Below are 13745 nucleotides of genomic sequence, written 5' to 3'. Positions count from 1 at the left end.
TAGTTTAAACATTCTTAGATCAATCAACTTCCACCCCTTACATGAAAAATGAAAATTTTTGTTTTTATGAAAAAAAGATATTTTTGGATGAAATAGAACCAAGTTCCTTCTTACCACCCACTTCAGCATGATGGTGGTCTCATTGACAGCATCAGTGAAGGTGATATAGGGCCCTGTAACAGGCCTCTCATACACACGGTTACTGTATCCTGATACCACATAGGGTCGGGAAGCAGCGCTGGGCTCACTCTCTCCTAGGATGTTCAGAGCACGGACACGGAACTTGTATGAGGTACCTGATGGGAAAAACAAACTCACTGGAGCAAGAGGCCCTTAGGGAATCATACAATCCCCCCTCCCTTCCGTTGTAATCTAGAACTCAGACTTGGTTGATTTTTTTTCCCAAGCTTTCCTAACTCATCAATCTAAGACATGAACTGACTGCTCTCCCTATAATTCTAAGAAAACTTCCAGGCAATGAGGCAACCAATATATCAATAGGTATTAGTTAATCACAAAAACATCAAGATTTGGCAGTTGATTCAATACGTGGAATGAAAGAGCATGAGGAATTAAGGATAATGATGAAATTACAAACGAAGGAGTCTTTAAAAAAATGGGGAAGCTTCAAAACAAATAAGGAGGTTTGGGAAGGGGAGGGTCTGGGGAGAAAGATAAGTGGATATACTGAGTTTTGAGATATCTCTGGGACATCCAGTTGGAACTGGTCAATAGAAAACTGATAATTCAAAAGGAAGGAGGAAGACAGAATTTATTAAGTAACTTCTATGTGAAAGATGTTAAAATGCTTTACAAGTATTATCTCATGTGATTATCATATGGGACAGAGGTATTAGGATTGACCCTATTTTGAGGAAACTAGAGCACACAGGTTAAATGACTTGCCTAGGATCATACAGCTAATAAATGTCTGAGGCTAGATCTGAACTCAGATGTTTCTGTCTTAAAGCCAGCTTAAAGTATGGATAGAAGGCCAGGTTGGAAGCCTCTTCTTCCTGAGTTCAAACCTGCCCTCGGACACTTCCTAACTCTGTGACCCTGGGCAAGTCACTTAACCTTGTTTGCCTCAGTTTCCTCCTCTGTAAAATGAGCTGGAGAAGTAAATGGTAAACCACTCCAGTGTCTTTGCCAGGAAAACTCCAAATGGGAAAACAAAGTTGTTCAAAACTGAAAATGACTGAACAATAACAACTTCTCATATCCAGGTCCAAAGCCCTATGGTCTAACTTACTTCAATGTTCTTTTGTCTCTCCTCTGGCCTATCACCCCAAATTATAAAGAGACTTTTAAAAAATACTCAGATCAGATTAAGGTGAGAAAGGACATTTTCTAAGGGGATTCCATAACATTCAGGCAAAACAGAATCATGGGATTTTAGATCTACAGCTAGAAGGGACCCCAGAAAACACCTAATACAATTTCCTCATTTTACAAATAAAGAAACAGAGAAAAGTTAAGTGAAAGTTGTGACTAGATCACTAAAGTAGTTAGCCTCAGAAAAACAAGTTGAACTCTAGGACCAGTGTTATCTCCACTGAGGTATCTCGGAAGATAGATGGAAGCAAAGGCATTTTTATTTGTTTCTATCCTCTTCCTAATAATAATTTTGTGAATTATTATTATTATTTGTAAATTATTTTTCAGTCCTATCTGATGTTTAATGATCACATTTAGGTGTTTTGTTTTGTTTTTGGCAAAAACACTGGAGTAGTTTGCCATTTCCTTCTCCATTTCATTTTACAGATGAGGAAACTAAACCAAACAGGATTAAATTACTTACCCAGAGTCACACAGTTTAAAAAGGCTCTGAGGCAGATTTGAACTCAGGTTTTCCTAATTCTAAGCCTGTTGTTCTATCTACTATGCCACCTAACTGCGCCCCCCATTATAATAGCTAATATTCACATAACACCTTAAAGTTAGCAAAAAGCATTAAATATGCCATCTTATTTAGTTTTCAAGGAGATACCATTAGGTTAATGGATAATTAATTATAAGGTAGAGGGTTATCAATAGAATAGGGAAGCTTTCATCAGAGAAAATCACCTGGAAAAGGTGCCATTTTTGTGGGGCTGAGCTTGCCTGGCCCAGCAAGCACTTATAAACTATGTTTGTTTAACTGAACTGAGCCACCTGTGACTCCATTCTCCTTACCTTTTTCCAGGCCTGTGATCTCCACTGATAGCCGAGAGGGAGGAATGGCGCTGGTGGCCAGAATCCAGTCCCCCACTTTCTTGAGCTTCTTGTATTCCACTCGGAAGGACTGAATCGGGAAGCCGCCATTTCCACGGGGAATCCAGGTCACGTACACGGACGTCTCCGAGGCCATGGAAATGGTGGGCCGGTCTGGGGCTTCTGGGGCTAAGGGACAAGTAAAAGATGCGACAAATTACTCTTCACAGGTTTATCAAAATGAAAACTAAGTGATAATAATTGGCAGTAATAGATAACTTTTATAAAATGTCCTAAGGTTTACAAACACTTTTCCTGTATGTTCTTTCTTGATTTTATAACAACATGAAGGAGGTGCTATTATTTTCTTCATTTTATAGATGAAGAAACAGAAGCTAAAGAGCTTAGGTGAAAGCCAGCAAGAGTATGAGAGAGGATTTAAACTCAGGTCCCCCTAACTGATCATAACATATCAGTCAGAAGGCCTCTGACAATGAATGGGCTGGATATATATCAGCAAGTTGGCAACTGTAAATAAGAGGGTTGTAAATTTACATGGAAGAGCTCCCTTTATAGCACCTCTGACAGGAAATACTGTTACTGTCTACACATAATTCCATTGGTAACTGAAACAGATTGGCCTAAAACAGAGCAGGACCCTTTCTCAAAACTTGAGTAACAAGAGAAGGAAGAACAAGGTCCTTCTACCTCTGCTCTCATCCAGCAAATGTCCATCATCCTAATTCCCAGAGAGTAAAATAAAGAAGGAAATATTTTTATAATATATGTATACATATGTGTATATGTGTGTATATGTATGTATATTTCTAATACATATTTCTAATTTATTTAAATACTTTCCTCCAGTTCCCCTCTCCTAAGGAGCATTTTGGGGCAAGGTCTTGCAGAATCATGGGCCCTTATTACAATAGACCCCAGCCACCTAAAACAACAAAATGGAGCCCTGGGCCTGTGAGTCCAATTTGCCTACTTCCTCCTCCCACTGTATATGACTGGGGCTCCTGTCTCCTTCCCTTCCCCCAGCTGTCATTGGCAGAGGCTTACGGGAGAGGCGGCTGTTGTCTAGCTGGTTGTTACTTTGGGTGCTGGCACCTGGATCATCCCTCTGGATCTGCTGCTCCTTGCTGGCAACAATCTCAGGTTTGGGCCTCCGACCTGTATTAAAAAGGGATCACGTTTAGGGAGGAAGGAAGAGTAGTACATCTGTGTTTGTATCTGTGTTACTCTGAGGAAGTGCTTGATGTTCTAAGAAGCTGATGTAAATATAAGAATGGAAAGTGGGAGAAAAGTGGTCAATTCAAAGCCTGGGGCGGAGGGAGCATGATGTTCTATCTGAACATGCACAGTATTTTGCTGCTACATTCCACTACATGGAGACCCCTCAAGTTCAACTTTTTCACTTGAGGTTAGCAACAGGAAAAAGATTCTATTTATACTCAATTCTGGCTTAATAGCCAATCAAAAAGGCTCCTCCACTCCCAGAACAAGGATTAAGGGGATAAGAAACAGTCATAGAATACTTGTGCATGCTCTGAATCCTAAACCCCAAACCCATGGGCAGAACCCTTCCCTTACACAAGAGTATCAGCCCAGAGTGAGGGGAGATTGCAAGAGGCAAAAATCCTCCTCATGGCTATACTCTAGGCATGGCACTTTCATTAGCCAATACCCTGGTAAAGAAATAATAACCAATGTTGTAAACAAATTCCTTGAAATCAAAAATTCCTTTCTCTCTCTCTCTCTTAGACACATACACATACATACTTATTTTATTTTAAATTTATGGAATAAAACATTTCTATAACAGTATAATAAAAAGATTATTACACATAAAACTGAAATTTTATTATGTACAACTTGCTATTCCTTTTAAATATATAAAAATTATCTTATAAATTTATTTTTTTCTTCCCCCCCCATCCTGGAAAGGACTGCACAAATAGGTATATATATATATATATGTATGTATGTGTATATGTATACACACACATATATACATACACTTATTCTATACAAATGCCTACTTCTCATTATTTCTTTCTCAGGATGAAGATAGCATCTTATGTCCTTTATAGTTAATCTGGGTGTTAATAATAGTCAAAATGACTTTTTCACTCAGAGTCATTCTTAAAACAATATTGTTGTTACTATGTACAATATTGTCTTGTTTCTCATTTCTCTTTCTCTGAATTTTGTAAATTATGTATATATAAATATATGTATGTATACATTTGCCACATATACCTATGTAATAGGTATATAGTAGGTGCTTAAATTCTTGTGGGAGGAATTACTGTTTTAAAGCATGACTTAATTTTCTGGTGCTGCTTTACTTCTAGAGAATACTAAGAGCCCTTCATATTAAAGAGAGGAGAGACAGTCTGATTTAGAGCAATGTAGAAAATTATAAAACCAGAAATGGAAACAAGATACCCCATTAATCTGGGGACTAAATGAAGAGGGCAAGTAATTAACAACACAGATCCCACAAATAGAAATACCAACTATGCAGAAAGGGAACAGCCAAGATTTTCATGACAAGGGAGGGAGAAGAGAAACTCCTTCCTCACACAGGGAAGAGCCCTTCATTAGTCCCCAGGGATGATGCCCCAAAGCTAGCAAGGGAGCATATAATAGTTACCAGTTCTAAATGTGACCATGGCCGTCTGTCCTTCCCCTGCACAATTGTAAGCTGCCATTTCAACTTCATACAAGCTTCCAGGATCCAATCTGGTCAGTGTCAGGTGGTGTTGGTTAGCTGGAATACCTGAGATGGTCCACTCATCAGAAGAATTTGTAACCTGCTGGAGAAAAGGAGTTATTTAAGGTCTGGTCTTTTCTGAAGTTTCAACTAAGGGTCTTTTGGAGTGAAAGAACTCACTAAGGAAAAAGATAGAACTGTAGGAATTTCCTGGAAAAGAATGGTGGGAAAAGGAGGATAATGTTCACACTCAGTTATTGGTATCAGGTACATCAAGCAAGGTCCTGTAACAATTTTCATAAAAGCTGACTCAACCTATGAAAAATTATCTTACTGTTAATTTTATAACTAAAATAGTTTAGAAAATCAGAGATCTGATACTATGCATGTATTCCAAACATACCAATTTTCCTCTAAACCAGGGCTTCTTAAACTTTTTCCACTCGTGACCCCTTTTTGCCCAAGAAATTTTTCCATGACCTCCATCTCAAATCTGAGCTGAGATGTTTCTGGTAGCTTTTGTGCATGCACAGTGCAAAGTGTGCATGTTGTGTATTTAGAACTAAGGTTGCAGTGAAGTCACACAATACAATACAGGCAAACACTGCCACAAACATCTCAGATTCATTAGGTGCTTAGTTTTGAATTAATTTTTGGTCAGTGGGTTCAAAAACCTTTTTACTATTGCCAGATTTTTCATGACCCTCATATGCAATAATGTGACTTCTTTTTGGAATCATAATTTTAGAATTTTAGACGTTTTGCTCTAAACTATCTTATATCGAGCTGCCAAAATAGTTTTTCCTAAAGTATAGGTCTGAAATTGTCACTTTTCTGTGACTTCTTTTTCAAGAATAAAATTCAACCTGATTCAGACTAGTTCCAATGATCTTGTGATGAAGAAAGCCATCTACACCCAGAGAGAGGACTACGAGAATTGTGGTTCCAACATACTATTTTTACTCTTTTTGTTGTTGTTTGCTTGCATTTTGTTTTCTAATTTTTTCCAGTTTGATTTGATTTTTCTTGTGCAGCAAAATAACTGTTTAAATATGTATGCATATGTTGGATTTAACATTTGTTTCAACCATATTTAACATATATTGGACTACTTGCCATCTAGTGGAGGGGGAAAGGGAAGGAGGGAAAATGGAACACAAAGTTTTGCAAGGGTTAATGTTGAAGAATTATCCATACATATGTTTTGAAAAATAAAAAGTATAAAAAAGGCTAAAATTCAACCTCTTTGCCTTGATTCTTTACAATTTGGATCTAGATTTTTTTTCCAGTCATTTCATACCACTCCCTAATTGTGTAATCTTGGGCAAGTCACTTACCACTAATCTTTATATAGCTCTTAGTATGTGCCAAGTACTATGCTAAATGCATTATGATCATTATCTCATTTGACCCTAGGAGGTAAGTGCTATTATTATCCCCATTTTATAGAAGAAGAGACTTGAGGCAGATAAAGGTTATGTGACTTGAGCAGCCACATAGCTAGTAAATGTCTGAGGCCAGTTTTGCACTCAGGCCTCCTAATTCCCATCCCAGCACTCTATCCACTATGCTACCTCATTGTGCTTAGACTTCAAGTTTGTTTTTTTTTTTTAACCTATTATTTAAAAAAACAAACAAACAAACAAAAACAAGCAATGAGGTTGGATTAGATGATTGCCATGGCTGCTTCCAGTTCTAGATTTCTATGATCCTATATATTCTACATCCCAACCAAAATGATCCAATTGCAAACCTCAGAATTCAGCATTTCCTCTTCTATTTCCCATGCCTAGAATGCCTGTATGGTGCTACTTGAGGCAGTAAGGCATGGCACACAGAATATTGGACATGGAATCAGATAAAATCAACTTAAAATTCTCAGCCACTCAGTAGCTGTGCAACTCCGGGAAGACTGCAGCCTCTGAGTCTCAGTTTTCTCATCTGTAATTTGAGGAGGTTGGACTTAATAGCCTCTTAGACCCCATTCCAGCTCTAAATCTACAATACTTTGAATTACCGAAAGTGAGGGATTTCTACTGAAAAGCATAGTCAGAATTTGCCAAGGAGGAAATGACTGGTAGGAAAAGACTTTTATCCCCCAGTGTAATATTACCAAAGAACAAAGCCCACCATTCAAGGCACAAGGATGTTTTAGGCTGAATATCAGTTTTTCTTCATTTGTGCCAAAAGGGTGAGGTTTTCATAAGCTGAGAATCCCCAGTGGTGTTGGAAATCCAAACACGGTAGCACAGGGAATGTGCAAGATGGACCGGGAAATGCAACGTGTTACACACGTGTGAAAAAGCAAAACCTGTCAGGATGATTTCAGTTTCCTGTTGTGGAAGGGAGCATGGAAAAAGAAAACCTAACGTGTTCACTCTTGTGTTTTTCAGCTTTTTTGTCTGTCATAGTCTCAGACACAAAGACTCTCAAGAAAGAAACTTTGTTTCTGCCTTATCAGTAACTGTTAGGAATTCTAGGAGCACCTGAGCCTTTGCAGCCCAAGAGCGGATCCCCAGAGCCCCCGAGAGCAGGGACCCTGCTTCTCCGGCTTCCCCTGATCCCCTCAATCTTCCCCTCTCAGTCCCCATACTTCCCCTGGGCTCAGCAATAAAAAAAAATTAATGTCAAGGTAATTAGTCACTGTCAAACACGACAAGAAGATAAATTATCAGAGTGCTGGCATTTCCGGATCAGCAGAGTCTGGTCCCTGCCAGTGGGATAGCTTTGGTGGTTACATATTGGCTATATTAATACATTAAAAATATTATCCTTGTCAACCTCAGGTCTTTTTTCTTGGGGACCAGGGGAATTTTGTTTCCTCTTCTCCTCCTATCCATTTAGTATAATCCTATGAGAGGGAGGAATCCAGTTACACAGGAAAATGAATTCTGGGGCACCTCCTTCAATGCAAAACCGACTTGTGTTTGAGAATGTTGTATTCCTTTTCTCATTAGTCTGCTTTCTGCAAGGGACTGACCTACTGGGGGTTAATAGGATGATGCATTTCTGGGTGCCTAAAAAGGTGACAATGCTGTTCAGTCATTTCAGTTATGTCTAATTCTCTGTGATCATATTTAGGGTTTTCTTGGAAAATTTTTTCTTTGGAACCACTCTAGATAGTTTGGGACCAAAGGGACCATGTGATGCTTTGGAAAAAACCACTGAATTTGGATCAAGAAGACTTAAGTTTAAATCTTGCCTCTGCTGGTGAGCAAGCTATTACTTCTCTGTGCCTCGGTTTCCTCAACTATAAAATGGTTGCATTAGACTAGGTGACCTCTATGGTCCCTTCCAACTCTTTTCTGTATAATCATTGGTACTCTGCAGATACTCTAGCAATGTCAAACTATTGCTATTGAAGTGGTTTGTCATTTCCTTCTTCAGCTCATTTGACAGATGAGGAAACTGAGGCAAAGAGTTATGTGACTTGCCCAGAATCAAACAATTAGTGTCTGAAGCTGAATTTGAACTTAGGACTTTTTGACTTCAAATCTAGTGCTTTATCCATTGAACCACCCAGCTGCCTGAATGTAATCTCCTCCAAAGGCAGGAAAACAAAACAAAACTGTGCAACTCTGGGAAGATTGCAACCTTTCTGAACCTCAGTTTCCTCATCTGTAATTTGAGGAGGTTGAACTTTATAGCCTCTTAGATCCCATTCCAGCTCTAAATCTACAAAACAACAGTTTTGAATAGGCTTAAAAACATGGCTCTTTCCTGAGTTTATTGGACATTCATGTGGCTGCTCCTTCATAATTGGGGTACTCTGGTCAACCCACAGTTCTTTTGACTGATAAGCATCAACAGCCTTGAAGAAAATCAATTTCACTTCCCAATTTCTGTTGAGGGTGCCATATTCTTCCTAGGTTTGTAATTTCCATAGCACCTTTCATTTTTAGCATCTCTCACAATGACACCTTTTCTCCACCCACACAGCTACCCCTAATATGGTCCATATCCTGATAGTCTGGTTGTTTAGGTTCTGGTGGGGAGAAGAAGGTTGGGATAGTCTTCAAGTGGCAAACTCCAGTGTGAGATGGATGGGCATAGATATAATAATATACGACTCCAGAAAACTCCCTGTCTGTGAAACCTTGTGGGGTTCTAAGCAGGTACGTAAAATAAGGAAAAAAAACCAGTTGTCAAGTTTCTTATGGCGTTATTGATTTTAGAAATCTTTAGAAAGAGGGCATCATTGATTTTAGAAACTCCCCAGCAACAAAGCCGGGGTGAGTGCACCTCCACCTCAACACTGCAAGGTAGGCAGATGGACCAGAAGAACCATACCTTGCGGTGTTTTACCAGGTAGTACAAGATTGGGGCTCTGTTGCCACTTTCATGCCGAGGTCTCCACACCAGCTCATAGTAGTCTGTCTTGGATGTCCTTGGAGAGCTGAGGATGATGGGAGCCTCCGCTGGAGACACCTGCCCCTTGGCAGTGGGGCACTGTAAGGAAGCAGGCAGGGCTGTTGGCCGAGGCCTCAGAAGTGTCCTGTCAGGGCTGCTAGGCCTAGCAGGTGGTGTGGGAGACTGAGCTGATCCAAACTTGGCCTCTCGCCATGGTTTCAGGGTTGTTCCTAAAAACAAAAGAGAAAAGTAGATGCGAGGAAGAGCCATTTTAAATGCACCTACTTGCCTGAGATTGTTAGAACTTGCCTTACTGGACATATTTGCTTGAAAATAGAGAAAAGAGTCAAAGGGAACCAGGAGATTTGGGAAGTGAGATTTTGAAGCTGTGATATAAAAAATAAAAATTATAATAAATGAATATCAGTCATATGTGACTTTTCATGACCCTATGGACTATATTATCCATGGGGTTTTCTTAAAAACAATCTAGAGTAGGTGTTCATTTTTTATTCCAGTGGCTTAAGGCCACTGTTTGCCATTGTTTACCATTTCTTTCTCTAGCTCATTTTCAGTCAGGGAAACTGAGGTAAACTAGATTAAGTAACATGCTCCAAGGTCACACATCAACTGAGTGTCTGAGGCCAGATTTCAACTGAGGTTTTCGTGACTCCAGGCCCAGCACTCTGTGCACTCTAGTGCTAATGAATCATACTAATCTTTATTATGCTCCTCTGTAACTAAATAACACCCAGATTTCTGCACTGCCCAGTCAGGCTCCTTGCTAAGATGGGAAGGAGTATTATGATACTATGGCACTGGAGACGGTGGTGTCTGAAATGCTTTCCTTAGATAGCCCAAGTTACAATGCACAGATTATGTGGCTCACATGATTCATGAGTATTTGTAGCAAAAGGTTCTTTTCTCTTTCCTTCTAAGATGATAGGGGCCCAGATATTAAAATTCATCAAATTCAGATTAAAATGTCTAAGATCAGATGTCTCATATTAAAAAGCCTAATGCATCCAGAACATTGTACTAGATCCTGGGGGAGATATAAAGATGAATAGGAACCTATTCCTGTCCTTACAGAATATATAATTTTTAGAGCTATATATCAAAGGACATGAGTTCAAAACCCAGGTCTTCCATTTAGTACCAATGTAGCCTTGACTCAGTTTCCTCATTGGTGAAATGAGGAGATTGAAGTAAACAAAGGTTCCCTCCAAATTCACCTCTATGATCCCTATCCTCATGAAAACACTTAATCTTGTCTAGCATAGGGAATAAGGAGAAAAGGACCGAGGAGTGCCGTTATTCTTTAAGGGTTATGTACTCTGGAATGTTCAGAAATTTTTCTCCTATTCAGGAGTAAGTTGGGGCAGCTAGGTAGTATAGAGTGTAGAAGCTGAGTTCAAATACAGCCTCAAACACTGGGTGTATAACTGCAGGCAAGTCATCTAACCCTGTTTATCTTAATTTCCTCATCTGTCAAATGAATTGGAAAAGAAAATGGCCAAGAAAACCCTAAAAGGGATCACACAGAATCAGGTGAAAAACTATTAAACAACAACAACAACAGGTTGAGACTAGTGTAAGCTGGGCCTGTAGGACAACAAGAAATTAGAAATCAATACGATGATCAATTCTGATGGAATTCTTTTCAACAATGAGATGATTCAGACCAGTTCCAATGATCTTGTGGTGAAGAGAGCCATCTACAACACCCAGAGAGAGCACTGTGGGAATTGAGTAAGGATCACAACATAGCATTTTCACTTTTTGTTGTTTTTTACTTGCATTTTATTTTCTTTTTCATTTTCTCCTTTTTGATATGATTTTTCTTGTGAAGCAAGAGAATTGTATAAATATGTATGTATATTTTGGATTCAACATATATTTTGCCATGTTTAACATATATTGGATTGCTTGCCATTTAAGGGAGGGAATGGGGTGAAAAGAGGGAAAAATTGGAACACAAGATTTTGTCAGGCTTAATTTAGAAAAATTGTTCATGCATACATTTTGAAAATAAAAAGCTTTAATAAAAAATGAAGTAGAGAATGAGCAAAAATGATGCCTTCCCCTCTCAGACTGACAAGTACTTTCCTTATACCATTCACAGCAGTTATTGTCTGTAAAATGTACTTTTCAGAATTTGAGGTTTATATGCAATTCAGTAGTCTATTGTAGACTGTCTCATATTGGTTTCTAATTATACACACACACACACACACACACACACACATGTTCTTTTTCCATTAATCTTAAATCATTCATGAATATAATTCTCCTTTTTACATCAAAATCCCAAAATCTCCTCAAAATTGGAACGCTTATGATTAACTTTTAATTAACATTTGTTTAACTGAATTAAACTGAGAAGGGTTGGTTATCTTTACTTTACTCTACAAAGTTAAAAGTAAGCAATGAATAAAATAGAGATGAGAATGGTGTAGCCAAAAATAGATGGGATGTTTTGGACCAACTCACCTGGCCGGGCTGTCTTCAGCTGTGCCATAGCCTGGGCACTTCCAACTTCATTCTCTGCCATGCACTGGTACACCCCATCATCCTCAGGACCTACGCTCACCACCCGTAGGGCCTTACGGGAGAGACGCAGACGCTGGCTGGAGGCAAGGGGCACAGCATTTCTCAGCCAAAGCACCGAGGGCTGAGGATTCCCCCGTACTTCACAGGTAAATTTGGCACTCTGCCCCCATGGGATGATCTGCTGAGATAGCTCCATGGTGACCTCAGGGGGCTCTTCATGGGGTGAAAAAAGGAAGATAACAATGGTTACAAGAGGAAGAAATCTGCTACTTCTCCCTATGCTTTAAACTGAATGATATTAGAAAAGTTAATAGAAGCTGGCACTCATGAACCTGAGGACCTGACAATGTGAGCCTAATTTCAGTCATCTGTGTAGGGGAATAACAGTACAAAGAAAGTAAAAGACAAAAATGAAGGTGGAGGAAAGGAAAAAACAAAAATGAAGGTGGAACTCACCAAACACTTGGACATTGTAGAGTATGACTGCCGCTCCCAGCTCTCCAACTCCGTTGTCTGCCATGCATCTATAGCTTCCAGAATCCTCTTCACTGGTAGTATCAATTAGGAGGTTGCTGAGCAGGAAGCGGGTTTTGTTGTAGCCCACAATATTGGATCCGTCCTTAGCCCAGGTGACTCTTGGAGGAGGGATTCCGCTAGCCACACACTCCAGGATAAGGCTCTGGCCCTTGGTCACAATGATGGTCTGAGCTTCTGGGGGGTAAATTATCCGAGCGGCTTCAGCAGTAGAGCCTGGGATGATAGAGAAGCGACAAAAAAAAGCATAGAGTCTGTAACCTACTGTTTTCCAAAAGAGATGATAAAAAGTCAGTAATGTTGTCCCAGTAAGACTTGAGAGAGCCAATCTTGAAGCACCATCCCCATGGAAAGTAACAAACTCTCAGCACCTGAGCCACCTGAGATTGTACTCCCAGGGAAAGCAGAGGTCAGTCTTGAACCCCCAGCCCCATGAAAACATGTGAGTGTACCATGACTACCCTCACAGAGCTTTTGACTTAATAAGCACTGCATCAGAGGACCTGGTTTCAGAATTCCACTTTGCTCCTGACTAATACTAAAACACTTGGAAAAGTCACTTAACTACCCACTACTTCACTTTCCTCATCCGTGAAATGAGAGCTTGGATCAGGTAATTTTTAGAAGAGGGTCTCATTTTTTTGTCTTATGGACCTCTTTGACAATCTGGTGAAACCTATAGACCCCTTTACAGAATAACGTTCTTAAATGCATAAAATAAAATACATAGGACTACAAAGCAGTCCAATTCTATTCCCCACCAGCTGTTCTGCTTGATTCTGAAACACCATCTCCCTGCTCCCCATGATTGTTGCTGTTCAGTCATATCTGATTCTTCCTCACTTCATTTTGGGGCTTTCTTGGCAAAGATACTGAAAGAGTTTGCCATTTCTTTTTCCAGTTCATTTCAAAGATAAGGAAACTGAGGAAAACAGGGTTAAGTGACTTGTGCAAGGTTACTTAGCCAGTAAGGCTAAGGCCAGATTTGAATATCTCCCTGGCTCCAACCTGGCTTTCTGTGCTCCATGGTGTCACTGAATCTCATCATGAAGAAACCTTATCACCTCTTCAATATCCTCAATGGCCTCTCCCCTCTTATTAGAGAGTGAAACAAAAAACTCCCAAAGCTTCCTTTTTATAGACAGCTCAGAACTTCTGTAAGTTCCTTGAGAGGAGGGGCTCTTTCTTTTCCTTAGCACTTAACACAGTATCTGGTTTATGGTAAATGTTTGATAATTGTTTTAGTTGATTATTGACTACTGACTACAGTTACCAAAATGTAAAAAAGTTTTTAAAAGTTCACAGAACTTTGGTTAAAACCCCTTATAAGAAATCCAACTTTATTTTTCTGATCCTATGATCTTGATCCTCATGAAACATATATAGTAAGCTT

General features: G+C 39.5%; 1 protein-coding gene across 6 annotated transcripts in view; it reads right to left on the bottom strand.

Annotated features, from left to right (window-relative positions):
* BOC (BOC cell adhesion associated, oncogene regulated) overlaps positions 1-13745 on the bottom strand; it is a 95652-nt gene that overhangs the window by 8512 nt on the left and 73395 nt on the right. For 5 of the 6 annotated variants that reach the window (XM_074301203.1, XM_074301200.1, XM_074301201.1 and 2 more), the window contains 7 exons: positions 12275-12568; positions 11759-12031; positions 9206-9495; positions 4856-5018; positions 3259-3369; positions 2176-2382; positions 115-296 (listed from right to left, as the gene is read on the bottom strand). In XM_074301203.1, the coding sequence (XP_074157304.1) occupies positions 115-296; positions 2176-2382; positions 3259-3369; positions 4856-5018; positions 9206-9495; positions 11759-12031; positions 12275-12568 (1520 nt within the window). The remainder of the gene's footprint in view (positions 1-114; positions 297-2175; positions 2383-3258; positions 3370-4855; positions 5019-9205; positions 9496-11758; positions 12032-12274; positions 12569-13745) is intronic. The other variant, XM_074301202.1, reaches the window with a different exon arrangement.

The sequence above is a fragment of the Sminthopsis crassicaudata genome, chromosome 3 (genome assembly GCF_048593235.1).
Source record: "Sminthopsis crassicaudata isolate SCR6 chromosome 3, ASM4859323v1, whole genome shotgun sequence".
Lineage (NCBI taxonomy): Eukaryota > Metazoa > Chordata > Mammalia > Dasyuromorphia > Dasyuridae > Sminthopsis > Sminthopsis crassicaudata.
This window is presented reverse-complemented; position numbering and strand designations above follow the sequence as displayed.